The 25,948-nt window shown below is 41.5% G+C and overlaps 1 protein-coding gene across 5 annotated transcripts; it reads left to right on the forward strand.

Moving 5' to 3' along the window:
- The first annotated feature begins 499 nt into the window (after nt 1-499).
- Nucleotides 500-22,232, forward strand: TRAF3IP1 (TRAF3 interacting protein 1). Of its 5 annotated transcripts, none has more exons than XM_083708194.1 (17): nt 500-676; nt 3,028-3,096; nt 3,234-3,395; nt 4,417-4,533; nt 4,643-5,125; nt 6,062-6,139; nt 7,576-7,651; nt 9,000-9,101; nt 9,866-9,940; nt 10,568-10,588; nt 10,976-11,069; nt 13,136-13,219; nt 14,172-14,289; nt 14,928-14,964; nt 15,439-15,512; nt 18,396-18,619; nt 21,953-22,232. In XM_083708194.1, the coding sequence occupies exons 1-17, from the start codon at nt 554-556 to the stop codon at nt 22,110-22,112; spliced, it is 2,097 nt and encodes a 698-aa protein (XP_083564320.1). In that variant the 5' UTR covers nt 500-553; the 3' UTR covers nt 22,113-22,232. The 5 variants fall into 5 exon arrangements, with proteins under 5 accessions (XP_083564320.1, XP_083564321.1, XP_083564322.1 ...); XM_083708198.1 differs by lacking the exon at nt 500-676 and adding an exon at nt 1,022-1,046; XM_083708195.1 differs by lacking the exon at nt 10,568-10,588.
- The last annotated feature ends 3,716 nt before the right edge of the window (nt 22,233-25,948 follow it).

The raw sequence follows: 25,948 nt of genomic DNA on the forward strand, positions 1-25,948 counted from the left end.
ACAGAGAAAAACAAGCTCAAAACATAGGAGGAAAACAATTTTTAAAATAATAAGAATTGAATATGGATAGACTTTATAGGCTGCGAACCGCCCCGAGGCCTCCAGAGGAAGAGCTGTATATAATAAATAGTAATAACATACGTAAATAATTACAATAAAAACATAAGGACACCAGCAAAAAGTACGTTCCCTGTTTTGTTTTATATTTTTATATGCCGCCCTTTTCCTTGACAGGAACTCAAAGTCAGCGCCTCCGGGGGAAGCGGTCCGGCGGCACAAAATTCCTCCGCCTTCCGGCCGGGCTCCCGGGGCCTCCCGACGTCACCTTCCCGCGTCGCCTTCCCAATGCGGGCGCCGGATGCAGAGGGGCGGGGCAAGCAGGCCCCGCCCCGGAGCGGCCTTCTGTTGCTAGGGCCGCGGAGTCGGGTAGCAACGGCGAGGAGAGGCCGGAGGGCGCGCGCCCCGCGGAGCGAGCGAGCCAGCGCGGGTGGGCCGGGAGCGGCGTGCCGGGGCCTCCTCGCTGGGCGCCTGGCCTGGCCGGGCTGCGGGGGCCATGCAGGGCTCCATGGTCCGCCGCACGCAGGAGCTGCTGGGGCGCGTGATCCGGAAGCCGCCCCTCACGGAGCGCCTTCTCAGCAAGCCCCCCTTCCGATACCTGCACGACGTGATCGGGGAGGTCAGCCTGGGCGCGGAACGGGGGGGGGGACCGACGAAATGGCGCGGCCTGCGCTCCCCGGTTGCCAGGCAACGAGCGGGGAAGGAAGGGATGGGGCTCCCCCCCCCCCAGCGCCGGGATTTCTTTTCTTAAGCGCCGCCTCCAAGCGGTTTACAAAAGAGGAATTCTCGAAGGTTAACAGGCTGAAGCAGATGATAAGAATTCGCCTCCGCGGTCCTGGGCATCCCTTGTTCTCGGCAGGCTGCGGAAAGAGCGCAGCCAAGGCTGTCTCATGAGGCAGGGAGTTCCAGAGGGCAGGCGGGTATCCATGCGGCGCCTGCAGCAGGGGAGGGGTCCCCGTGGGCACGTGCCGGGTAAAGCAGCTTCCTAGGTGAACTGCTCCCAAGTCCCTCAGAAGTGGGACTTTGCCATCCCCCCCAGCCACGCGCCCCCGGCCCCATCACCCTTCCCAGTTGTAGAATTCAGCAAGGTCGCCCACTCCCTGTCTAGTTTCTGTGCAGCTACCCCTTTTAGCAGACCACAGGTTCCAAGCCAATAAAAAGAGGCGCAGTATTATAAAACCTCAAAATTGTATATATAGCCTTTGATCTTTTTTAAAAAATTAACAATCACCCGGATGAAAAGCCCTCCCATATACGCAGGCATATGAAGCCATACTTTCAGTTGTTAGGCTTTTTAAATAAAAATAAAAATCTGATAGTAGCAGCCAGGGTTATCCCAGGTCTAGCAGGCTAGCATAGTAGGTGGAATGCTGTTCTTTTGATTTCCACATGCCATGAAATAGCTTCACCTATGAATTTTTGTAGGTCAGGTTGCAGTTAAAGTTGCCTAGGCCACTATGGAGGGAGATAGGGGAGAGACCCTAGGGGCATTGAAGGTGGCGAAAGAATGGCATCCACCTGCTATCCCTTCATTGCAGGTACAGTGGTACCTCGGGTTACAATCACTTCAGACTACAAACTCTGCTAACCTGGAAGTAGTACCTTGGGTTGAGGTCTTTGCCCCAGGATGAGAACGGAAATTGCATGGTGGTGGTGCGTCAACAGCGGGAGGCCCCATTAAGCAAAAGTGCGCCTCAGGTTAAGAACGGTTTCGGGCTAAGAATGGACCTCCAGAACAAATTAAGTTCGTAACCCAAGGTACCACTGTAATCTTTTAACACTGAAAAAACTACCAGATTCATTGTATCATAATTTTCTCCGCAAAATAAATTAGATGTTAAATTCTACACTTTGGCTTGTTCCCATATTGAAAATCTTCAGAAAGACATCTAAGTAGTTTTAAGCATTTACTGAAAGTGAAAGAGTCCAGTTTGCTGGTTGATTAGTCTTATTTTTCTGTTGGCTTTTATATGCTTTCACATTTTATTTTTATTACTGCCTGGCCTTCATTAGTTACCAAATTCAGACTTAATTTTTCTGTGTTAGATCTCCCTACCCTTGGTGGTGGTTCTCAAATAGTTTCCTAAGACTGTAAATGCTGACAACTTATTTGGGACTGTTCTATAGTTCTCTATTGAGGAAGGCTTCAAAAATGGCATCTCTAAAATACCATGCAGATAGAAGCTTCACCTGCCCAAACCTGCACTTCGTTGCCATAGAGTCATATGACGTATCACACAGAGAATTTTGGAGCTCTTACATATTACTAGCCAATGATAACATAGCAACTGACCCATAATATTCCCATGACCTACTGGTGGCTTCTCCCCTGACATTTGAGCAATACCTTCCTGGTCTTGTAACTTACTAAAAACTGGTTTACTCATGCTTTTGTTTTACTCATCCAATTTACTATGTCAGTGCCTTAATTGCAAGTTGCATTTGAAATGGTAATGAAGAGAACCGTCTTCAAAACTAATTAGCACTGAAAAGTTACTCATTGTTTTGGAAGTTATCTATCATAATATTATCTGAACTGAAAATTCAAGACCATCCAGAGTCTCACAATAATCCAAGTTCCATTCACCTACCCATCCCACCTGCACAGATACGTATCCATGTACTTATAATATTAGTTGCTAAAAAAATGCTTAATCTCTGTACAGATAACAGTTGTAACCGAAGAGGAGTTTTGTTATAAACAAAATGTAAGAATACCATAGAGCATAATTTCTCCAGAGGTTGTCATGCACTGTCATGATCATCTCTACCATTATCTGTGCTCTAGTAACAATTGTGTATGCTTTGGCACAACCCCCCACCCCCTCCTGATAGAATTCTAATATATGTGAAGTGTCACTGAAAAGTCATAAAATCTGTAAATGTTAGAATTCCTATAGAAAATCAGACATCATAAATCAAGCTGCCTGCCAAATCCAGAAACGAAACACATTTTTTTCTTTTATAAAGGTAATTAGATCAACTGGTTTCATGAAAGGACTGTACACAGAAGCAGAGATGAAATCTGATAATGTTAAGGTATGCAAACCCTTTAATTGTTTTAACTTTTAAATTGAAAGTATAATACACATGCACACTAATCTGATTATATGCCAGGAAGATGACAGTTTATGTTGAAATCTGGATAATTTTATTTAACTGTGTTGCCCTACCAGGATAAAGATGCAAAAATCGGCTTCCTTCAGAAAGCAATTGATGTTGTCATCATGGTGTCGGGGGAACCTTTGGCAGTGAAGCCTGCACGTATTGTTGCTGGGCATGAACCTGAAAGAACCAATGAACTACTCCAGGCTATTGCCAAATGCTGTCTTAATAAGGTAGGATCTCCACACAGAGCTTTATCCGTAGACTTAAATCTTACGCAAAGTTTCCCTGCAAGCACCATACCGAACTTGAGCTGGGGGGGGGAGCGATTTTGGGGAGTCACAAGGGAAAGGCACCTTGGGGACAGTTGCTGTGGAAAAGCTACATGCCTCTCTCACCACCACCAACTCAGTGCTTCCCTCTTGAAGTTTATCCTCCCAGTGCCCTTTGCAGTACTGTAGATACATAGCAACCAGGCATTTGTATACAAGAGTTGGCTAGTAACAGGTCTCATAACGAGTCTCCTGTTACTGAAGATCAGACACTCATTAAGAATTCACTGTATAGTTAACTTACAGTACAATGGCATGCACCTCTACTCAAAAGGAAGTCTCTTGCGCTTAATAGGTATCAATACAATGCCTGAAACTGGTTTAAAGTTAAAATCGCGAGAGCAATTTCAGAATTTCCCATCAGGCAATCTATTGCGAATCCCTGCTTGCCCTGTTGGCAGCCAGTATTGCACATTTCAATCAGGCCTGACGCTCGCCCACTCAACGAAGCCCTGATACCCCTCCGGCTTGTGTGAGCCAGTGCGATGTTGGAGCTTAGTAGGGCCGGGCAATGTATTCTGGCTACTTCTTCCTCTAAAGTGGGGAGAAAGAAGCAGCTGAGATACATTTAGCTGCTGATATATCATAATGTTGAAAGCCACGTATTGCCCAGCCCTAGTGCTTAATGGGGTTTACTTCCAGGTAAATGGGTACAGGTTTAGACTTTGGTTTAAGAGCCTCTCCACTGGCAAAACTTAGAAGCTGGACGTCCACCTAACTGCACTGAATTCAGTGGAACATGCTCCTTATTAAGCATAATTAGGGTTGTTGCCCTAAAAGGAATTGTTCAAAATTGAAAGGAATGATAACTAAGATTGTATACATATTTTTCTTTTAAGACAGAAAGAAATCAGCATTGTGTATAGGATAGAAATGACTACTGCCAAGATTATGCTCAGTTTAACAGGTTATCTCTTTGTAGCTATCCAGTGATGAAGCTGTTCAAAGAGTCCTTGCTGGGGAGAAAGCTGATATGAAAGGAGGGATATCATCTTCTAAAACCCAAAACAGAACAGAAGATCAAAGATCCCATAAAGAGGTGTTGTCAACAACTTTTGGGTTAAGGGGAGTATAAATAATTATTGTTGCCTGAGCAACTAGAGAGAAGACTGTGTTACAATTTAATATTTTTACATTTTATTATATAGGGAAGAGGTGACTCGGAAATGAAAGACCGAAACTCAATTCAAGACCAAAAACCCAAAGAAGAGATAAAGGAGGAAGGGAGCAGGCGAAAAGAAAGAGAAAGTGACAAACATAAGGATTATGAGAACCGGCACAAAAATCTTGATAAAGACAATTTTAAAGAAGGTGAGAAACATGAAAGAGAGAGAAATAAGAATAGGTCAAGCAAACAGGGAAGAGAGTCAGAGAAAATCAGAGACAAAGAAAAAGGAGATGGGGAAGAAGAAAAAGAGGAGCACGATAAAGAAAGGGACAGAGAAAGGAAACAACTTGAGGGTGGAAGAGAAAAAGACAGATTAAGAGAAAAAGACAAAGAGAGGGCCAAGGACAAGGAACATGAGAAGATCAGAGAAAGGGGAAAAGATCGAGAAAAAGATAAACGAAGGGAACGAGTGAAAGAGACGGAGCAGTCACGTGAACAAGGAAAGGACAAGGCAGATAAAAAGGTAAACAGATTTTTTTTTTAAAAAAAGGCATAAAGTAGCCATTGATGAGAACTGTAATTAGCAGATCTGTTGAACAATCTCTTTGTGTTTTTCTTTCGGTTTTGCACATGAGACTTCTGTGTGGAATAAGGCTTGCTTGTTATGAATACCTCGGGGCTAGGGTGGGTATCAAAATCCTGCACTGGGAAGAGCAAATGAATACAAATGTAACCTAATTTGAGGGTGGCTAGTTAAACCAAAAGGCTCCTGAGAGAAAAATAAGCAGTGGCTGCTTTCTCTTTGAAAACGCAAAAACTATTTATACAAGTTTGTCTGTAGCACTAATCAGAACGTGTGGCTCCCTTGTAAGACAAAGCTCAGGAAAAACATGGTTATCTTCATATTAGCAAAGCTAGAGATGGATTTTCAGAAATAAACCACAGGAAAATCTAGGGGCATGCTTCAGTTGCTGAACTGATTAAGGGAGTATTATGGTATATAGTCTCTGGGTTAATAGGGTGCCCACGCTGATTGTGGAAAAAGTGTGTAAAATGTATATGGGAATAGATGTGTTGACTGTGTTTGAAGAATGAAATCCGTGTTCCCAAATGCTTTTTACAATAATAGCCTAATACCTATGTCCAGTGAAGTAATGTGTGAAACAGTCCTGAACCCATCTTAGATGCTCCACCCACTTATGCACCTGGCCCCACCCACCAGTGGCATGTAGCCCCAAAGGTTGCTCATGGGAGAATGTGACCTTCAGAATGAAAAAAGGATCCCCACCTCTGGGCTAACAAACATGGTCTAGCTCACAGCAGCAGGAGGACCAAGGGAGGAGAGTAGAACACTCAGTCTCCTAAGAACCCTCATGTTCTCATTTGGCTTAGCATAATTTGCAAACCAGCTCCTACTAACCATTGCAGTATAAAGTTCAGTATAAATATTTTTCTGTAGCTTTCAGGATCAGAGGAGAATGTAACTAAAAAACCGTTGGAACGATCTGCAAAAGATAAAGCTGAGCCAGATAAAGAAGTAAGTAATCAAGTATACGCATTTTGCAAAGCAGTTCAAATGTTTCATTTCTGTACTCAGTACAAGTGAAAATCAGCTTGTGATTTCAAAATATTAAAGCCATTTAAAAACTTATTTATTTTATTAACATATTTGGTTTGACATTGCATGAACAAACCTTGTTTTATTTATCTGTATACAGCATTTATACCCCACTCCTCTGTCAAAAAGGCTCCCAGAGCAAACTACTGATCAGTAAAAAAAGACCATCCCTGCTCTTAGACCTGCAACTAAATGACACAGTACCAAAGGAAAAAGGGAGAAGAAGGAAAAAACCAAACTCAGGCCCAGTTCTTATTTACAGAGTTCTTAGAACGTTCAGCTGAGATGGGACCTGTTCAGTGAGAGACAGAGTGAAGAGAAACTGGTCTCTGGCCAGAGTAAACGAAGGGGTCCTTCTTCCCATCTCCCCTCTGATGCCTGCAGCCTGATGGTTTGGCATGTGAATGAATCCAAAGGAAGATGCTTTACAGTCAGAAACCCTTGATGGGGGTGAGATGTCCACTCAAGGGAAAAGGGAGCTTCTTTAACTATTCCTGACTATTTCTAATAGTCTTCCTGACTTTAATGATTCATGCTGTGGTCAGAGAAAAACATATTACAAAGAAATCACAACGTAACCTTTTTAGAATTGCGTTATTAGTTAAGTAAACCTGGTGCTTGTTCCATTTTTTTCTTAAATATTATCATTTTACTTCTGAAAAATGCTCCCAATGTTTTTTCATATTCCAAAATTGTGTGATGCACCTTCCCCTCAAGTTTATGGGCTTCTGGGCTTGAGTGAAATTTGTAGTGCAGATGAAATGTCACAAGGGACTCAACTCCAGTTCATTGTTTGGTGCATTGTTGAAGAGATGGGTAGAAAATGGGTTCTAGATAAATTCCCATACTTACACTTTTACTGAGGTGACCAGAGGTAAAGACAAAACTTTTAATAGTTACGTAAGAGAGGAAATTTCAGTGCCAAATAACAAGCGGTATCTGCCAAAACACAACTGTAACAAATGCCTTGTGCTCCTTTTTCGCTATATTACTCCTTCTGGGAGCTTCTCCTATTTATCTTCTTCTTTATGGAAAAGTGTACATGTATAAATATAAAATATGCCGTCTCTTTATCACCTCCTTCCTTACCAATAGGGAGGAGCAGCTGCTCTGACCACAGTGTTTACACCAGTGCTCAAATTAATGGGGTAGGGGAATTTATGGAATCCACACACCCCAACCCTGCTTCCTTCCCAAAATAGTAGCAAAGTGGGTTGCCACAAAAGATAAAGACACCAGGCTCCTTCAGCACTGGTGGTGAATCTTGCTTACTCTGAAAGTGTGGAAAACTTCAGTAGACTGAAAAATTGTGAGTTGTGCCTTTTAAAATTGCGTGCTTTGTATATCTTTTCAAGAGTGAAAACGCAGCAAGATTATCAAGGCAACATTCAACAAAGGGACCAAGACAACGAGCCAAACCTGTTGGTGAAGGTAGCCAAAACAAGTCTTTTTGTTTCATTCTTTCCTGAGAATTCTTGAATTTGTAGCACTTCATAATCCTCGGTCCACATAAGGCACCAAGGAAGCCACGGTTTCCCACTACATGAACAAGTGCTTCTCTTTTGTGTGCCAGAGGAGCTGGAAGCTTCTGCTTTTACTTTTTAACTAACTACAATTCTTTGTAACATGAATACAGATGTACCTTGGAAGTTGAACAGAATTTGTTCCGGAAGTCTGTTTCACTTCCAAAATGTTCAACTTCCAGGGCATGGCTGCAGGAAGTTGTTTCCAAAAGAACGTTTGAAAACTGGAACAATCACTTCCGGTTTTTGATCGTTTGGGAACCAAATCGTTTGGCAACTAAGCTGTTCGAATTCCAAGGTACGACTGTAACTGTATCAGTCTGGTTTGGGGGTCAAGTGTACCCTAAGAAAGCTGGAATTATAAAGTACTATAAAATAAAAAGCTATAAAAGTAAAGTACTTTTAGGTTACAGAGAAGTCATTTGTACTTAAACATAAAAGAAAAGGGGTGTGAGATCTCACATATTTTAAAACACAAAACCGCATGTTGTTCAGTTAACATGTATATAACGTAATTGGAACAATTGCATAAACATAACAGTCTAATAATCACAAGGAGTTAATGATCCACAACAACAATAAACTTCACAGAACTTGCAGCCATGGCCCACACTACTTAAGCAGCCTGCGTACAATTTCATTTTCACACCTGTGTGAGTTGAATGGACAGCATGAGCACAAAGGAGATGCAAGACCTTTCTCTTGGCCCCATCCCAGTCCTTATGCTGCGCTTGTCAGCTGTTCTTGAGTTCAGCTGTAACTTCCACAGCAAGGAACTGCTACCTGGGAAGCTTGCCATGTGATTTATGACCCTGGAAGATCAAGGTTCTTAATTGCAAGGGAAATCTACATGAACAGAAAAGGTCATGCGTCACAGGGACATGTACTTTAAAGTAAGAAGTGGAAATTTGCAATCTTTGTTTTGGTATGTGAAAGAGAAGGATAGGGGAGTAGGGAGCCGACTCATTCACATAGCAGGAAACTATGGTTTCCCCCCGTGTCTTTATCAGGTCTCTGCATATTTTAGTGTTTCTAAGGTTATAGTACTAGCTGCTGATGTTGTAGCAGGAGATATCTGTCAGTGTACAGCTTTGATAGTTTGAAGAAGTAGTAGCACAGCCATTTGATAAATCGGCTAGGTAACATTGTGGTGAAGATCTTGATGAAGTATCTGCATAACTCTGCCAAATCTAAACATGTTTAAATGATCTTAATAGCATATAGTACACATTTCTCTGTGAATTCTCTCATGTCAGGGCGAAAGGAAACTAGTAAAAGTGTATCTAGTGGTGCAATTGAAAGAGCAGCTAACATGTTAAAACAGAAAATTGAGCCAGTTATTACAGCACAAGAGCCAGGTAAGAAAAGGCAAAGCTCTCTTGCTTCGTCTTTGAGCACTAACTAGATGTCAGTTTTTTATAAGTGCTATAATTACAGCTTATGTTTTACCACGTATCAAATCAACATACAGTGTGTTGATGAAGTGCTTTTGAATCCAAGAGAGCTGATGTACTTTAGTCACTAAGACATTGTGCTACAAATCAAAAAGTCCCTATTGCAAACCATGTGTCTATTTAGATCTCACTGGGTGAGTCTCATTCAGATTCAGTCACTTATTTTCAGTATAGGATGATAATACTGACGTGGCCTACAATGTTGGAAGTGATGATAAGTATTATTACCAATCTTTAATGGCAAGAATTGCTAATACGTTTAGGGCAGGAGTTCGCCAACCTTGTAAGTGGCAAATCATTGGGGACTCCCCAAATGCTACTGCCTTCGGTAGCAGAGACATGATGGCTAAATGGAAAATTTGCCAGCTCCTTTCCTGAATATCCCAATAAATTTTCTTCTCCTGCCTCTGATGAGAGGGAATTGGGAAGGGTATTCTGTCCCGAACTATCAGCCTAGAAACTGGAACTGTAGTTTTTGGGTTTCCAGAACTTTTGGCAAACATGTTTAGGAGAGAGTTTTTAGAGAGTGGAGGGTGAAAACTTGTATTGTCTTGAACAATGACCCAAAGTAATATATAGCACAGCACGTTGTTTCTTTAACCAGCTTAATGGCTTCCTACCACAAACTTTTATGCTAGGAATATTAATGGGAGCTAATATCATTGCAGCTACACTTGCAGATGAAAAACCGGCAACTGTTTTACATGGAAAAGCTGAGCCAGAAATTGCAGTAAAACAGAGAGGTAAGCAAAACAGTAGGCACTTTTCTGTGCTCTCTTTGGAAGGTTATCTTTTCAGAGCCATTGTTTCTTTGCACTGTAGAGCTTCATGTTTTGTTTTAACCTCTTTTTAAAAAAATTCCCTTCCATGTCAACGCCTTCCAGGGTGTAACTTGAAGAGACTGATAGTTAAAGTATTAGCTTACCAGACATAATTATCATAATAGATTTGGAATTTTTGATTCCCCTGCCATATTTGTTGTAAAGAATAGACTCTTTTCAACATAGTTTTTTTTCTCTGAAGAAGAAATAGAGACTGATAAGGTCAAAAGCAGCTATTACTAATTAATAGCTTGCTGCCTGGAGCAATTTTGCTGTTTTTTCCCTAGGGTGAAAATATGGCATCCCAGGACAAACTGAGGGAAACATGTTGTGTTTGATGTGTGTTTGCATTTTCCTGCTCCACTCCCCGAATCGTACACCCTGACCTCACAGAATGTGAGCCTACCTTTCTAGTAGATGTACGGCAACAATCCAGTAATCAAGAAGAGTGTTTTGTGTTGCTGTCCTGCATACAAACAGTGGAGTGTCTAATCCAATTTTTAATTGCTCCTAAGCATGAGGAATAATTAGTATGTATTTATGTTGCAGGTGACTCATCCAGTGATGCAGGTAAAAATTATGCTGAATTTTAACACATAATCATTTTTTTTAATTTTTAAAGAGAATTTTAACTATAGTGAAGTAGAGCTTGGAAAGAGGCAGCTTTTTCATATTGGTAGATGGCTATTAATCCAATGTTAATTTGTTTTTACATTGGAATACAATAAATGTCACATAAGCAGTAAAGGCGAAATAGATTGCCAATTGGCCTTTGTTTCATATGCAATACTGAATTTATCTCTGCAGCATAATAATGGCATCTGTGTGTGCTGGGAGGGGAAGTTCTGCTTATTTCAGTATTAGAAAAGAAATTATTATTATTTATTGAATTTATATATGTTACCAGCATTTGGTATTTATACAGTTTTCAAAATGACAGACTGTTTTGTTTCATAGAAGGAGATGTTTTGAACACTGCTGCCCCTGAAAAAATAGTTGTTTCTGAAAATAGTGAAATTACTAATGAGATTCCACCTCAAGTCACCCAAAGGTATGTCTGTATCTTCCCTTTTATTAAAAGCTAAAAATTTGGGGTACAATCCAGTTTATGTTATGCACTTAAATGCTACTTATTTCAGTTAGAAAGATTTGAACATTATTAATTCATTAATTTAAGTCAGTGGTGTGTAAACTTGCTTATGGTTTGGATTGTAACCCCATGAATTTAAACTGACAATGGCTTTATGACACATTAGATAGTAAATTGACCATAATCAGGGAATTCATCAGAGCCTATGAAATTGTAAAAGCTCAGATCAAACTGTAATACAGTGGTACCTCGGGGTGCGAATGGGATCCGTTCCGGAGCCCCGTTTGCATCCCAAATGGAATGCAAGTCGTGTCTGCGCACGCGTGGGTCACGTTTCACCACTTCTGCGCATGCACGTGACGTCATTTTGAGCATCTGCGCATGCGCGAGCGGCGAAACCCGGAAGTAACATGCTCTGTTACCTCTGGGTTGCCGTGGAGCGCAATTCGAATGAGCTCAACCCGAAGCACATTCAACTCGAGGTATGACTGCATTACTCAGTAAACTGTGATTTGCTAATTAAGAGGTAGCTAAGAGTTCCCGGCTCCTTCCCCGCCTTCCCCCAGAATAATTTCCCCCCTGCCCTTGTTGGCATTAAACATGGTTTAGAATTGCAAGTGCACAAATGCTAGCCTGAAAATAATAGAATTGCAGAGTTGGAAGGGATCCGAAGAGCCCTTTAGCGTTGCTAACCTTGGTTGTTGTTAATCATAAACCACAATTTGAACCCATGGTTTGAATTCTTCTGAATTGTAGATTGTAGTTACAAGAAAACCAATTTAGGAGTAAACTGTGGTTAGTGTCATGTGTATATATTTATAGGACCAATAGCACACAACAATGGACATTTGCTCTGGAGTGGGAATGTATGTCTCCAAAACTCCTAATTTACAAACGATGGTTTTCAAGGAATCAACGTAACACCTGCACTGGACTACAATGGTGTTGAAATATGACTTACTCCTAAGTTTGTTGTTTTCTACTGTTTTGTCTTTAAAGTTTGTGGCACTTATTCTAATATGCATTATTATGCCTGAATAGAAACAACAAAGAGTAAAATTAACTGTAATACATAAATTTCAGATTAGAAACATTTGAGCTCTTACCTCTTGAGATGTAATCCAATTTGAAAGACTGTCTTCCCCAATATAGCAGTTCCTTCTGGCATGGCGTCCTTTGTTGTAATGAACGGGAGAGCCTGCGTCCAAGTCAGTGCATTCTCAGAGCTATGGAAAAAACAGTTCCTACGCTGAATCTGATTTTGGATGCTCAAACTGAAACAAACATTCATATTAAGTGGAAGAAGAGCCTCCTGGATAAGCCCAGTGACCTATCTAGTTACAGCACCCTATTCTCGGAGGGGCCAGCCAGATGTCTGTAAAGCCTGAAAGGGCACAAGGGCAACTGGCCTTCAGAGACTTACTCTGCCTTCTCTGCATGTGGGCCTAGAACATACCCATTGGGGCTTGGAGCCCTTGATTTCTCCATTGATTGCTTCATCCTCCCTAAGTCTGTTTCATCCTTTTTAGGAGCCGTCCAATTTCATGGCCATCACTACTACTTGGGGGAAATGCTGATTTGCATTATTAATATTAAGCTTATTAAATTATGCAAGTTGCATTCAGCAGGAAAAGATCGGCCTCGGGTTAATTTGTTCTATCCCTTCAGTCATTTATCTACAGCATTGTACATCCAATCAGCATTGTTCAATCAAAATGAAATATATTTCAATTCCGTTGATTTCAGTGGAAGTGAAGTATGTGTTTTACTGTTTGGGATTGAAATCAGGGCACTGTACTGTATTTTGGCTGGATTTTGGGGGGAAGGGGGGTCTGGCTTTGAATCTCCTTGTGTTCTGATTAGAATACAATGAATTAAGAATTAAACAATTCTTTAATTGCATTGTATATTCTTTTTTAATGAAGGCACGCCAGTGCTTGTTAAGATTTTTGCAAATTGCTCAAAATAAGTGGTCTCACACACTAATTTGTGTTAAGAAAGGAAATGCTCTTTACCTCCCTTTACAGAAGACTTCCACGACCCAGCAGTGCAAGGCCAGCCCCACCCCGGATAAAACGCCAAGAAAGTGCAGAGGTTTTAGCACCAGAGAGGTCAGGAAATATTTTATATTTCTGCTGTCAGATTGTTCTATAGTTTGTTTTATTATCAAATGTGAAGTCAAGTGTGTGTTAAACTTTCTAGGCCTTTAGAAGACTAGAAGATTGTCCTCAACACAATTTTTCCTATTGATGTGGTATATTCATAAATGCGGTTATTCCTCAAAAGGTTGGCGTAATGTGATAGTCACAGCAAATTAGACTGCAGTCCTACAGCATCCATGATGATGGCATACTCTTGAGTCTCTCCTGTTTCTGCATTAGAATGCTGAGAAGCATAAGTGTTTCTAAGCTCAGAGGAGAAAACCTTTATTTTGTTTACAATATTGTCAATAGTTTTCATTTTCATATTTTCCCACATTTTTTGGGAAGTGGCCATAAGATAATGTAAGACTTTTCTCTGTGTGTCCCTTCCCCAGCTTTCTGCCCTGACTAGCATCAGATGAGCAGGGCTTTGGGTTTTGCAGTTCTTGTGCCACAGATTCTTTTACACCCACACACGACTGCTTTGCTCATAAATCAGTGGAACTTTAAAAAATGTAATACTAAACTGTACAAATTTCTGATCTGGTAAGTTAAAAATAATACATCTTGTGTTCTTAAAGTAGGTACAGGTTGGATCCAGATTTGAGCTATGCTTTACATTAGAATAATGCTTTACATTAGAATAAATGAGACTTAAGTTAATCGTTACCTACTGGTCCCATAGTTTTCGGTGTGGATCCAATTAAAAGTTAATGTTGTGTACATTTCAGTTCCACTCCTCACCCAACTTGCCATCTTTATGGGGGGTAAATAGCTTGAAAATTCCCAAAACCTTTTTATCTTTAGACAGGACTGAATACACATTTTTCTTTTAAAGAAAGGATTCTACAGTATTTTCTGCCTTGAATGATCTCTTGCAACACCATGCCTGAAGTATAGTCCTGTTCTTCCTTTCTTTTAGAAATGGCAGTGCCAAAATAGTGACAAATGTCATTATAGACAAAGAGGAGGAAGAAGATGACGATCAGTTTGTTGTGGAGGCAGCACTGCATCTGCCTGAAATGGCAGAAATGGCAATGGTTGGTTAATACATTTTCTCATACAGATGTGAACCAAGCATTAACTTTGTGTTGTCTGCTGCTTCCTTTTGTCTCTTTCTGAATAGAGTTCCAGTAGTATGCTTTATGCTTGATATTGAAGCATGATGAATGGAAGTGAGTCTAAGCTGGAAGCACCCTCCAGCCCCACTAGGAAGTTTGTGTTGTCATAGTGTATGATTAAGGAGGGGAACAGTGAATTAACAGTTACAGGCAGCCTAGAAGCCTAAAGCCCTTGCTTCCATTTCATAATTTTGCCAGAGTATGAGGTCCCCTGATTACCTTAGAGCTGCTGCTGTGGGACCCCCTCCCTCTGTATTTTATATTATGAGGATCTGGCGCAAATCCCATTGATAGTCAAACCACATGTCATCTTGATAGGTCCATGCTCCAAGTTGTACAATTGAGCTCCCTTTTTATTTTACAGGGACGGATGATAGAATTGTAAAATGCAGTTCTCAAGTTGGCAGATCAGTGGGTGTTTTTTGGTGGTAAGGTGGCAGGGAGGCAGTCGCTATTCTTAGAACAGAGAGAAAATGAATGGTCAGCTCTCAAGTATTATTGTCTCCTTACTTGTCTAGCTTTAATTTATTAACTTCCCTTTGATTTCTGTTGTTCAGGAGGCAACAGTAGAGTTGGAAGAAGATGAGAAGCATGGCAAGTCTTTTTATTTTCTTAAGGTTTTTCTTTACTTGCTTGTTTGTGATTAAGTCCCTCATAACTTGTCACTTCCTATATCCTTGTTCTTCCTTTCAAGATTCAATGCATATGCAGTCCAATTCATGCTTTCTTGTCAACTACTTGCTTTGACTTGGGATAACTTCAAAATCCCTTTCCATCCTTTTTGTTCCTTGTTCTTAATGAAACTTGGCACAAGTACAATGATTTTGACACTTGTCAGGTCTTTGATAGATCCAATGATTGTAATCCAATTAAAAATATGATGCCTTCTCTTGCTGACTTTTATTATACCTTAGTGGCCGTAAGTACAAAAAATGTTTCATTTCAATGTTCTATACAGAAGAAACTAGTTGGGTGTATGAACCAAAACTGAGCCACTATAAGCACTTTTTTTTGCCTTTTTAGAGAGGTCTTTTGCAGTTAAGAACTATAATTTTTTATCTTCAACAGGTGGGCTTGTCAAAAGAATATTGGAAACAAAGAAAGATTATGAATTGTCCCAGTTGCCAAAATCTGCTGAGAAGGTAATCATGCAATGAACCTCAAAGAATTGAGTGTTCTTAGTTGCTTATTCTTCAGTGTTTTCATTCCAACCTCTTTTTCAACGTTGCATTGTTCTGTATCCTACAAAGTTAAACTAATGTCAACAGATTTCCAAAGAAGGAACATTTTTAGTAACCTCTTATAAAATAAAATAAAAGTGGGACGCGGGTGGCGCTGTGGGTAAAACCTCAGCGCCTAGGACTTGCCGATCGTATGGTCGGCAGTTCGAATCCCCGCGGCGGGGTGAGCTCCCGTCGTTCGGTCCCAGCTCCTGCCCACCTAGCAGTTCGAAAGCACCCCTAAGTGCAAGTAGATAAATAGGTACCGCTTTATAGCGGGAAGGTAAACGTCGTTTCCGTGTGTGGCACTGGTGCTGGCTCGCCAGAGCAGCTTCGTCACGCTGGCCACGTGACCCGGAAGTGTCTCCGGACAGCGCTGGCCCCCGGCCTCCTAAGTGAGATGGGCGCACAACCCTAGAGTCGGACAGGACTGGCCTGTACGGGCAGGGGTACCTTTACTATAAAATAAAAACCCTAGCAGACACCGTCACTTTTTATCAAGCATGTATGTTAAAGGTTGTCTGTTTCAATAAAACCAGGAGCACTTTACTTCCCTCATCACTCCAGCAAACCTCTAGCACAAGTTATGTGTGCATCTGCTATGCTCTTGGAAGAATCTGCCCATTATCCTTTGCTTCCTAACAACAGACTTGTTGAGCCTGCGATAAGAAGATCATAAGAAACCCCACCAGCACTGCTGATCTCCTTTCCCAGCATCGCATGTTGCTGCTGTGTTGCAGAGAAGGGGAGAGAGGAGGCCGGAGAGAGCTTGGCACACCAGCAGGGGTGTCAGATTGGCTCTGTTGCTGTGCCACTGCTAAGCTTCCTACTGCCTTGTCCCTCCCTCCTGGTAACTGGCAGCAATGTGCAGCACTGAGAAGCCTGATCAGCAGTTCCTCTTGGTTGCTACTGTTTGATAGCCAAACAATCATTGCTATCATCAGGTGACAAAGTGACTTCAATATTCTTTGTTGAGTTTTGGTTATGCATAACTCCGCTGCCGAACATGCTGTGGCCTCAAGTTACAAACCTTCATATTGACCCAAATGAATCCATCCTAACTCACAAGGCAGGTCCCAAACACAGCAAGTCATACTGGGAGAGAACCAATCATGGTTCTTTTGGACACAATCCTTTCCTCAGGCAGGTCCAAGAGAACTAGCCTCAAAAGCACAGCTCCCTCTTCACTGCATATGCATCCTGTCTGCAGACATACACCTTCTGTTGCAGGCTGCATCGTACTTATGGCCCACAATCTGTTACTTTTTGCCCACATTCATTATATCTTTATTATTTGTTGAAATGTGTACATAAGCACAGTCGTAACTTGGATCCCAAACGCCTTGCGACTTGAACGTTTTGGCTCCCGAATGCCGCAAACCCAGAAGTGAGTGTTCTGGTTTGCTAACGTTCTTTGGAAGCCGAATGTCTGACACACCTTCTGCGGCTTCTGATTGCGTGCAGGAAGCTCCTGCAGCCAATCGGAAGCCACACCTTGGTTGTCGAACGTTTTTGGAAGTTGAACGGACTTCCGGAACGGATTCCGTTCAACAACCAAGGTACGACCGTACTTCATTGTTGCATCACTGAATCTCCCTGTGTGCTGGTGTGGATAGATTTTGGATAGATTTCCCCCAGGATTTTGACCTGGGGAAACCAGAGCTTTTAAATCCTTCTCCGCTGTGAAGCTAACTGGGTGTCTGTTTCTCAGACTGATGTACCTCACAGGAATGTTGTGGGAATAAAAGAGATGGATGAGAGGAGAGTAGTTTATGCTGTTCTTAACTCCTTGAAGAAAGAATGGCATAAGAATCTATCATCATCATATGTATGTGCCATCCATCTGACTGGGTTGCCGCAGCCACTGTGTAGCTTCCAACAAAATATTCAAACACAAAAAACCTCAATCCTTAAAAGCTTCCCTGTACAGGGCTGCCTTCAGATGTCTTCTAAAAGTCAGATAGATTTTAATTTTCTTAACAGCTGATGGGAGGGCATTTCACAGGATGGGCACCACTGCTGAGAAGGCCCTCTACCAGGTTCCCTGTATCTTCGCTTCTCACAGTGTGGGAACTGCCAGAAGGCCCTCGGAGCTGGACCTCAGTGTCTGGGCTGAATGATGGGAGTGGAGACGCTCCTTCAGGTATACTGGGCCGAGACCGTTTAGGGCTTGAAAGGTCAGCACCAACACTTTGAATTGCACTTAGAAACATACTGGGAGCCAGTGTAGATCCTTTGAGACTGGTGTTATATGGTCCCGGCAGATCATAATGAATTCCTGTAGTGGTAATAGTAGCTAGTGCTACTGAGGAAAAGCCTGTTGCACCCCTCTTACAGCTTTGTCATGTCCAGAGCAGGAAGTTCTCTGCTTGGAGAACTTAGTTGGTGGAGATCGCATGTAAGGTGTTTAGTCATATAGTAAGAGAGGCAGTGAACGTTAAATCCTAAGCCAAACAAGTCAAAAGCAGAATCTTAAATCGGCCTTGGATAATAATGGGCATACAGTTATGCAAATAATGTAGTTTTGGCTGTGTGTCCTTTTGCATCTCTGTGCTTTAACAGAAGGTGTGCTATCTTTGAGATCATTCTTGACCATTGCACTATTTTCCAATGGCAGACTTGGGCTAAGGTGAGCAATCTTTAATTATTAATTAGTATTGGTTTCATTGATGTGTCTCAGAACACACCCCTTTTCTATTTTTATATTTTATTTTCAAATCTATCCCATATATTTAATTCACCCCTTAAACAGCAATCTCGTTCATTCGCTTCAGTCTATTTGTGTGTGTGTTTTTTAACAATTAGGAAAAACCACTTTTGTCAGAAGCAGCAAGGAGAAAAGAGAAAGATCTAGTAGCAAAAGAAATAGAGAAGTTCCGTGGATCCATTCAGGCCCTTTGTCGGAGCGCTCTCCCCCTTGGAAAAATCATGGACTATATTCAGGAAGATGTGGATGCCATGAAGAATGAACTCCAGATGTGGCAGAATGAAAATAAACAACTTGAAGAGGCCCTACAGAAAGAACAAAGGTGAGAATACTGAGAAGTTGCACGGTTGCTGCACAATTGGTTAATCCAAAACAACATGCATAGAGTTTTGTGATGCTAGTCAGGTCTGGGAGGGCCAGGCTGAGGGAGAAGGTGGGGCATGGAAGGTGTATCCCAGCAGTGAAGGCTTCTACTGCAGTAAAATATTATGGGCGGAATTAGAACAATCCCACAAACTTAAATGGTGTGAGCTAAGTATGTCATCATGGTAGTGGAAGCAAATGCGCAGGTGCTGTTGCCTCTGGGGTCGTGTCACTGTATTAAGCTAAAGGCAAGTGAGCAACTCAGCAGCCTGACACAAGGCTTCCCACCACTTATGTATTGACTGGCACCCAGCTGAGCAGTCAGCCAAGCTCTAGCTCCAAGGAGGTTGGGCAGGGAGGTTTAAGGAGTACAGCAGCACTGCCTGCCCTCTGCTCAAAGCAACCTCCCCTGAAAGTTGTGAGCCAAGGAGCTTCCTAGCTGCTGCCTCCACTGGGAATTGTGAGGAAGTCCTTCCACCTGCCCTGTACACGAAGAGGACATTTGTTTGATTATATATATTTGTCAAGTCATCTCACGCAGTGATCCTCTAGGTAACATACAATATAAACATTGGAACATCCAAAATACAAACAATTCAGAATTGGGTGATTGCACTCAATCAACAATAAAGGACAAGTTATTTGCTCTAGCACACTCGTATAAAAATGAAAACCCCTAAAACTAATTTCCAGCAGATTAGAAACTAAAATTGGAGATGCTGAAATAACATTAAATTGTTAACAAGCCTGGGAGCATAAGAAGGCCACTGCCTGGTGCTGAAAAGACATTTAAATAGGTGTTAGGCAAATCTCTTTAAGGAGAGGTTTCCAGATACAGGGAAGGGGCCACCACCAAGAAGGTCCTCTCTTTGCCACCTTCCTTGCTTTAGTATGAGATGAAATTCATAGGAGGGCCTCTATAGATCCTATTGGAGCTTGGGTAGGTTCACATGAGAAAAGGTGTTCCATTAGATGCTGGGGGCCCAAGTGGTGTGGAGGTTTAGAAGGTAAAGCCAGCACTTTGAATTGGTCATGGAAATAAATTGGAAGTCACTGGAAGAAGGAAAGAATTGATGTAATATACTCAAAACACTTGTCCCAGTTAGCAATCTTATCACCACATTCTCCACTAGCTGGAGTTTCTAAGCTGTTGTTGTTGGCAACCCTATGAACGAAACACTGCAGTTGTCCAAACGGAACGTTACTGCTGAAAGATGGACCGGAAACTTTATATATAAATAAATTCCAGTAGGTGGGCCATAAAGCAGTCAGTGGGTTAGCACTAGCCATAGGTGGGTGAGCAGAAACCCGTCAGGATTTGGGGGCTAAGAGTGAAAATGCTTACCAATCTCCCTACTCTAGCATTTGTAGCTAGAGAACTACCCATATATAACAGAGGAAAGGTAGCTCTATCAGTCACCAAACTATACTTCTCCTTCTCTGCCTCCTGCCTCCTCTCTGCCTAGCATGCTCCCTTTATTGCATTCTTACAAAATTCTGACCAACAAACTTTAGAAGCCCTCCTGAGGCTACAAAACAGTTCCAAAGCCTCAGAGACAGTTATCAGCTTGGACTGTTTGATATCTAAAGCAGTCTTTAGATTCTGAGGTGATCTGAATATCTCCAAGATGGGGGTCCTTGACTCTGCATTCCATGGGAATACCCAGCCCTTCAAAGGAATTCAGTGTGTTAGCATACATGGATGATCCTGTTTTATCTGCAGGACAGTCCTTTAATTAGAGATTGTGACTTAACTAAATGCTAAAAAAATTCCTTCCAGTAGCACCTTAAAGACCAACTAAGTCAGTTCTTGGTATGAGCTTTCGTGTGCATGCACACTTCTTCAGATACACTGAAACAGAAGTTTCCAGACCCTTCTATATAGTGAGAAGGTGGGGAGGGGTATTACTCAGAAGGCTGGTGTGAATGGGTGATTGGCAGATAGCTGTGATGAGCCTGTTGACGACTCTTAACGACTGCAATAGGTCTTACAGGAAGAAGCAAGGGGTGAAAAGGTGAAAAATGGCTTTGTCATGTATAATGAGATAAGAAGAAGCTGCTGAATTACAACTTATCACCAAACTTAAAACCATGGAGAAACCTGGCCTGAACAAAGACCTTGGATTCTTATCTCAAGAAGAAGCTGCTGAATTACAACTTATCACCAAACTTAAAACCATGGAGAAACCTGGCCTGAACAAAGACCTTGGATTCTTATCTCATTATACATGACAAAGCCATTTTTCACCTTTTCACCCCTTGCTTCTTCCTGTAAGACCTATTGCAGTCGTTAAGAGTCGTCAACAGGCTCATCACAGCTATCTGCCAATCACCCATTCCCACCAGCCTTCTGAGTAATACCCCTCCCCACCTTCTCACTATATAGAAGGGTCTGGAAACTTCTGTTTCAGTGTATCTGAAGAAGTGTGCATGCACACGAAAGCTCATACCAAGAACTGACTTAGTTGGTCTTTAAGGTGCTACTGGAAGGAATTTTTTTTTGTTTTGACTATGGCAGACCAACACGGCTACCTATCTGTAACTTAACTAAATGCTGTTCATAGCAAGAGTATTTAAGCCCCCAGTACTACTCCCCCCCCCCTTTTCACAATGCAGGTGGATAGTACAAAGAAAGTTATGCGGCTGTTTCTCACCCCTGCTAGGTTATATAAAAACACTATCTTTATGATTAATATCTGCCTATGATGAGGTGTAAGATAAGGCTTAAGATAGCTATCATTCCTACTCATATCAGCTTTGTCAGGCAGATACCAACTGTTCTTGTTTTACAGAATAGTAAACAGAGTAAGATGCTTGCCTAAAAGCAGTTGAGGGTTTCCCCCCTCTGAACTGGGATTTGAGTGTAGAACTCTCAGAGCTCATTCCAACCTCCTGCTTGACTTCCTCTTCCCCTACCCACTACAGTGGTACCTCAGGTTAAGTACTTAATTCGTTCCAGAGGTCTGTTCTTAACCTGAAATTGTTCTTAACCTGAAGCATCACTTTAGTTAATGGGTCCTCCTGCTGCTGCCACGCCGCTGGAGCCCAATTTCTGTTCTCATCCTGAAGCAAAGTTCTTAACCCGAAACACTATTTCTGGGTTAGCAACGTATGTAACCTGAAGCGCATGTAACCCGAGGTACCACTGTACATTAGAGTGTTTGTTTGTTTGTAATATGTACTTCTTTTAGTTTCTCCCCTTACATTTGCTCTCTTTGCTTCAGATTTGTTTGTCTAACCATAATGGATTTCACAAGAATTTTTGTGTAAGTTCCGTGTTTTGTCTCAACAGTATTACAGACAGTGTTGTGGAACCATTGAAAGTAGAACTTGCGGAGCTGGATCAGTTGATCAAAGACGAACAAGATAAGATTTGTGCTAAAATGGCCAATGTTTTAAAGAATGATGAAAAAATTCAGAAGATGGTTCATAACATCAACTCAAGGAGGTGAACAATGGAACGTGAGAGCTGGAATGGATTTTCTTCTAAATAGAAGAAATAAATCTTTGTGTTGAAAGAAATCTGTTGCATACAGCAGCAAATACAGTTTCAAATAAACTTATTCACGTGATGGTGTATGGCCTCGGGAGATTTATATTGTGTAGGTGAAATTTGCCATTTATTCAATGTTTGTAAAAAGCTTTAAAAAACAGTCAATGCAAAACATTCGCTATATTTAACCTATATTGTGATAGGTTTTCTATTGTCAGCAGAGCTCACTTTCCTGGATTATTTAATAACAATATACTCTGATCAGGTTTTGTACCCTTCATGTCTGGCATATGTGTGGCATTTTGAGCAATATATAAATATATTGTATGAAATTTTGGGTGTAGCTTGAATTTACTGTTGGAGTAGCTTGAAATATGACCTTTTGTTGGCAAACCCTTTAAGAATTATTTAAAAATTCATGCAGATCAAGAAGCAAAATTGGGTTTATCTGTATTTCCTTAAGTCATACAAATAAGAAAGATAACAAAATAAGTTTATCTGAACACGTTAATTATACTTGCCTTTATTTACGTAGTTAAGTACTTTTTCTCCAACTAAATGGCCAGTCATGTATGTTTTTACTTTAAATCATTCTGAGAGAATTTGAGCAGGGGGTGTATGCATTTTTGCATGGAGGGTTTTTTTTGGGGGGGGGTTCCAATTTTTTTTTTTTTTTTTTTGAAGAGTAGCTGCAATACTTGCACTTGGAGACCCCATAAATCTTGGATGGTCTTGGTAATCAACCATATTTGTGGCTTCTAGCCTTGCCTAACGGAGTACTGTCTGATGTCATACTGAGTTGTGGAGATGTTCTTAAGTGCCTCTCATTGCAAAGTCAAAAATAACGCAGCTCTGGAATAGGCCTGAAACTTAACTGTTGCATTGCATTTCCAGGGTGCTAGGAACTCCTTCAAGGCATATTGAAGTAACAAATCCCAGCTCTTCTCCCAACACTTGAGACAAAAGAATCCCTGCTGTTGTCCTCTGCTTCTGGGGTGTCCCAAGCACCTTGGAAGCAAACACAACACATATAAGCCCATCCCTCCTTCTGGTTTCTTAGTTCAGGAAAGGGATAGTGTGTTTGTGCAGATCCTCTGGAGCATTTGAGTCTTTCTGAAGGGTAGCCCAGCTTCAAATTCATGAAGAGGGTTGGGACTTGTTCACGTTGCATTGCACTTGCAGAGTGCTTAGAGTGCCTTAGAAACAGCACAACTGCATGGATTTCCCATCCCACTGTAACTTCAAGATTGGAAGGACACCTGAGGCGTGTCATGCTTGGCAAAAGCGGGTAAGGACACACTATGCTGTGTGTGCTTGTGGACCATGGCTTATTGATGTCCCTGTGTCATATAAGCACAGACTACATATAATCTGAATCTTTTGAAGCTACGCCATTATTTAAGTGAATGTGATTCAAGTTTCCATTCCGCCCCCACCCTGGTGGATTGGATTTGAGAAATCTCATGGTCTCTTCATTTGCGTATCTACCACCTCTCCATTTTCTCATAAAATTTCTTATGGGTTAAGTATGGCTTGCTGGATGTTGCACAGGAGAAACGTAATGTGGGATATGGTTTGAAACCTTGTACTTACTGACTGAGAAGTCTCAGAAATGTTTAAGGCTTGGAGAAAAATGCCGTGTTGCAATAGTGTATCAAGCTATTTAATAAATTGTGTGCACTTTATCCGTCTGACGCCCTGATCAAAACATTTGGAAGTAATGACATTTACTTCTAATAAATAACACAGCTTAGGATAACAGTAAGCCCTTACTGAGGAGTGTATATGATTTGTGTGCTGTCTAGTAGAGTTTTTGACTGAATGGTTCCCGCTGCCTTTATAAAGAAGCCATCCCAAAATTACTACAACAAATGTTTTTGCATATATTTCAAAGTAACTACAGAGCCTTAGTGTATGGTATGATTGTCATATTTGGAAAGGGATATTAGAAGTTAATTTGGGGAAAAAGTCTTAAAAAGCATCAGCAGAAGTGCTGAACTGTTTTCAGCTGCAGTCTTTTCAAAATGCATATAATTGTATATAGGACTGAATTCAGCATTGAAAAAATCCCGTCACATTTAAGTGTGGATCTGTATATATGGTTAAAACTGTTTGTGTTAGAAGAATCCAGCATTTTCTGTATGTGAGTAAAAATGTACAGTCTAAAATATAATTTGTATTATAAATTTATTTTCTTTTTATATATAATAATTAAATGACATATTTTTTCTATGAATAGTGGTGTTTGGATTGTAGTTATTTTTGAAAGCCAATAAAATGAGAAAGAAGACTGTTGATAGAAACAAAGTATATACACAAAGTATCAAATGTGGTGACAATAATAATAATGCAACAAAACAACAACACCACGAACGGGCTTATAAGTATAAAACCAAATTTACTAGAATAATAACTAGAATAGAGATAGGCTAGTAACCATTCAAGCGGAGATACTGTAAACATGGAGTGGATAAATGTACAACTGTATCGTAACAAGTTATATGTGCAATAAACTTTATACAGTGGTACCTCGGGTTAAGAACTTAATTCATTCCAGAGGTCTGTTCTTAACCTGAAACTGTTCTTAACCTGAAGCACCACTTTAGCTAATGGGGCCTCCTGCTGGTGCCGCGCTGCCGGAGCACAATTTCTGTTCTCATCCTGAAGCAAAGTTCTTAACCTGAGGTAATATTTCTGGGTTAGCGGAGTCTGTAACCTGAAGCATATGTAACCCGAGGTTCCACTGTACAGACTGGATAAATGAACCATTCAACAAGTAGCATAAGTCCAATCACAGAACGGCAACCCTGTGCTGCCACAATGGCCAGAGTAGCACACTGGAGAATATGAAAAACTTTTTCAAAGCTGTTTTTCAAAGATTGAACTGGATGAGATGTTCTTCAATAGGTCTTGAGTTAGAAACACAAAGCAAGTGGGCAAAAGGAGACCTGTTCTCCGGATATATTACAGGTTTCGCTACACGCTATGCCTGTGAATACTTTTTTTATCATGAGCAAACCGTTTTGTATGACTGTCTTTTCGGACTTGATGAAGCGTGCTACCCTCGAATGGTCACAAGTCTATTCTAGTTATTATTCTGGTAAATTTGGTTTTATACTTATAAGCCAGTTTGTGGTGGTGTCATTTTGTTGCATGTTATATAAACAGTCCATGGTGACTGCAGGGGCACTTGCTCCCTGCTGCAAGGTCTTTTCCACCTGGCCTGGAGGGCAAGGCCCAGACTCCAGATTCTGGGGGGGCACTCCTCCATCCAAACTGAAGGCTGGCCAGTCAGCTTCCTGGTTTTTTGGGGGGAGTGCCCAGGGGGCATGATCCTACCCTCTCTCACACTGAATGGTGTGAGGTCTTCTCAACATCGCTCACACCTCCAACCAGGCATTGCCAAGCTATCTGGGCCCATGGACACATTTACAAGCCAAATAAACTCATGAGCACCTCGTGTGCTGCAACCAAGCACACATGGCAAGTGTGGTGTAGTGGTCAGAATGTTGGACTGAGACCTGGCAGACCCGGGTTCAAATCCCTGCTGAGCCATGAAGTTCATTACGTGACCTGGGGCAGTCACTGTCTCTCAGCCTACCATATACCTTGCAGGAGAAAATGGGTAAGAGGAGAACCACGAGTGCCACTTTGAGCTCCTTGGAGGAAAGTTGGGATATATTTATTCCTATTTATGGAAAAACTTGAGGTCATTGCACAGCCCTCACTGGAGGATCTGTAATGTCGCATCACAATTGATGCAGCAGGTTTTAAACAACTGAAGGGGGAATTACC

The sequence above is a fragment of the Podarcis gaigeae genome (genome assembly GCF_964106915.1).
Source record: "Podarcis gaigeae genome assembly, chromosome: 1".
NCBI classification, from domain to species: Eukaryota; Metazoa; Chordata; class Lepidosauria; order Squamata; family Lacertidae; genus Podarcis; species Podarcis gaigeae.

What these genes read in the sequence shown, in the direction of transcription:
- TRAF3IP1 (XM_083708194.1), top strand. Translation starts at nt 554, where the DNA reads ATGCAGGGCTCCATGGTCCGCCGCACGCAGGAGCTGCTGGGGCGCGTG. An exon ending in AGGACAAGGCAGATAAAAAG is followed by an intron (nt 5,126 to 6,061) that starts GTAAACAGATTT and finishes ATTTTTCTGTAG; the next exon opens with CTTTCAGGATCAGAGGAGAA. An exon ending in GCCCTACAGAAAGAACAAAG is followed by an intron (nt 18,620 to 21,952) that starts GTGAGAATACTG and finishes TTGTCTCAACAG; the next exon opens with TATTACAGACAGTGTTGTGG.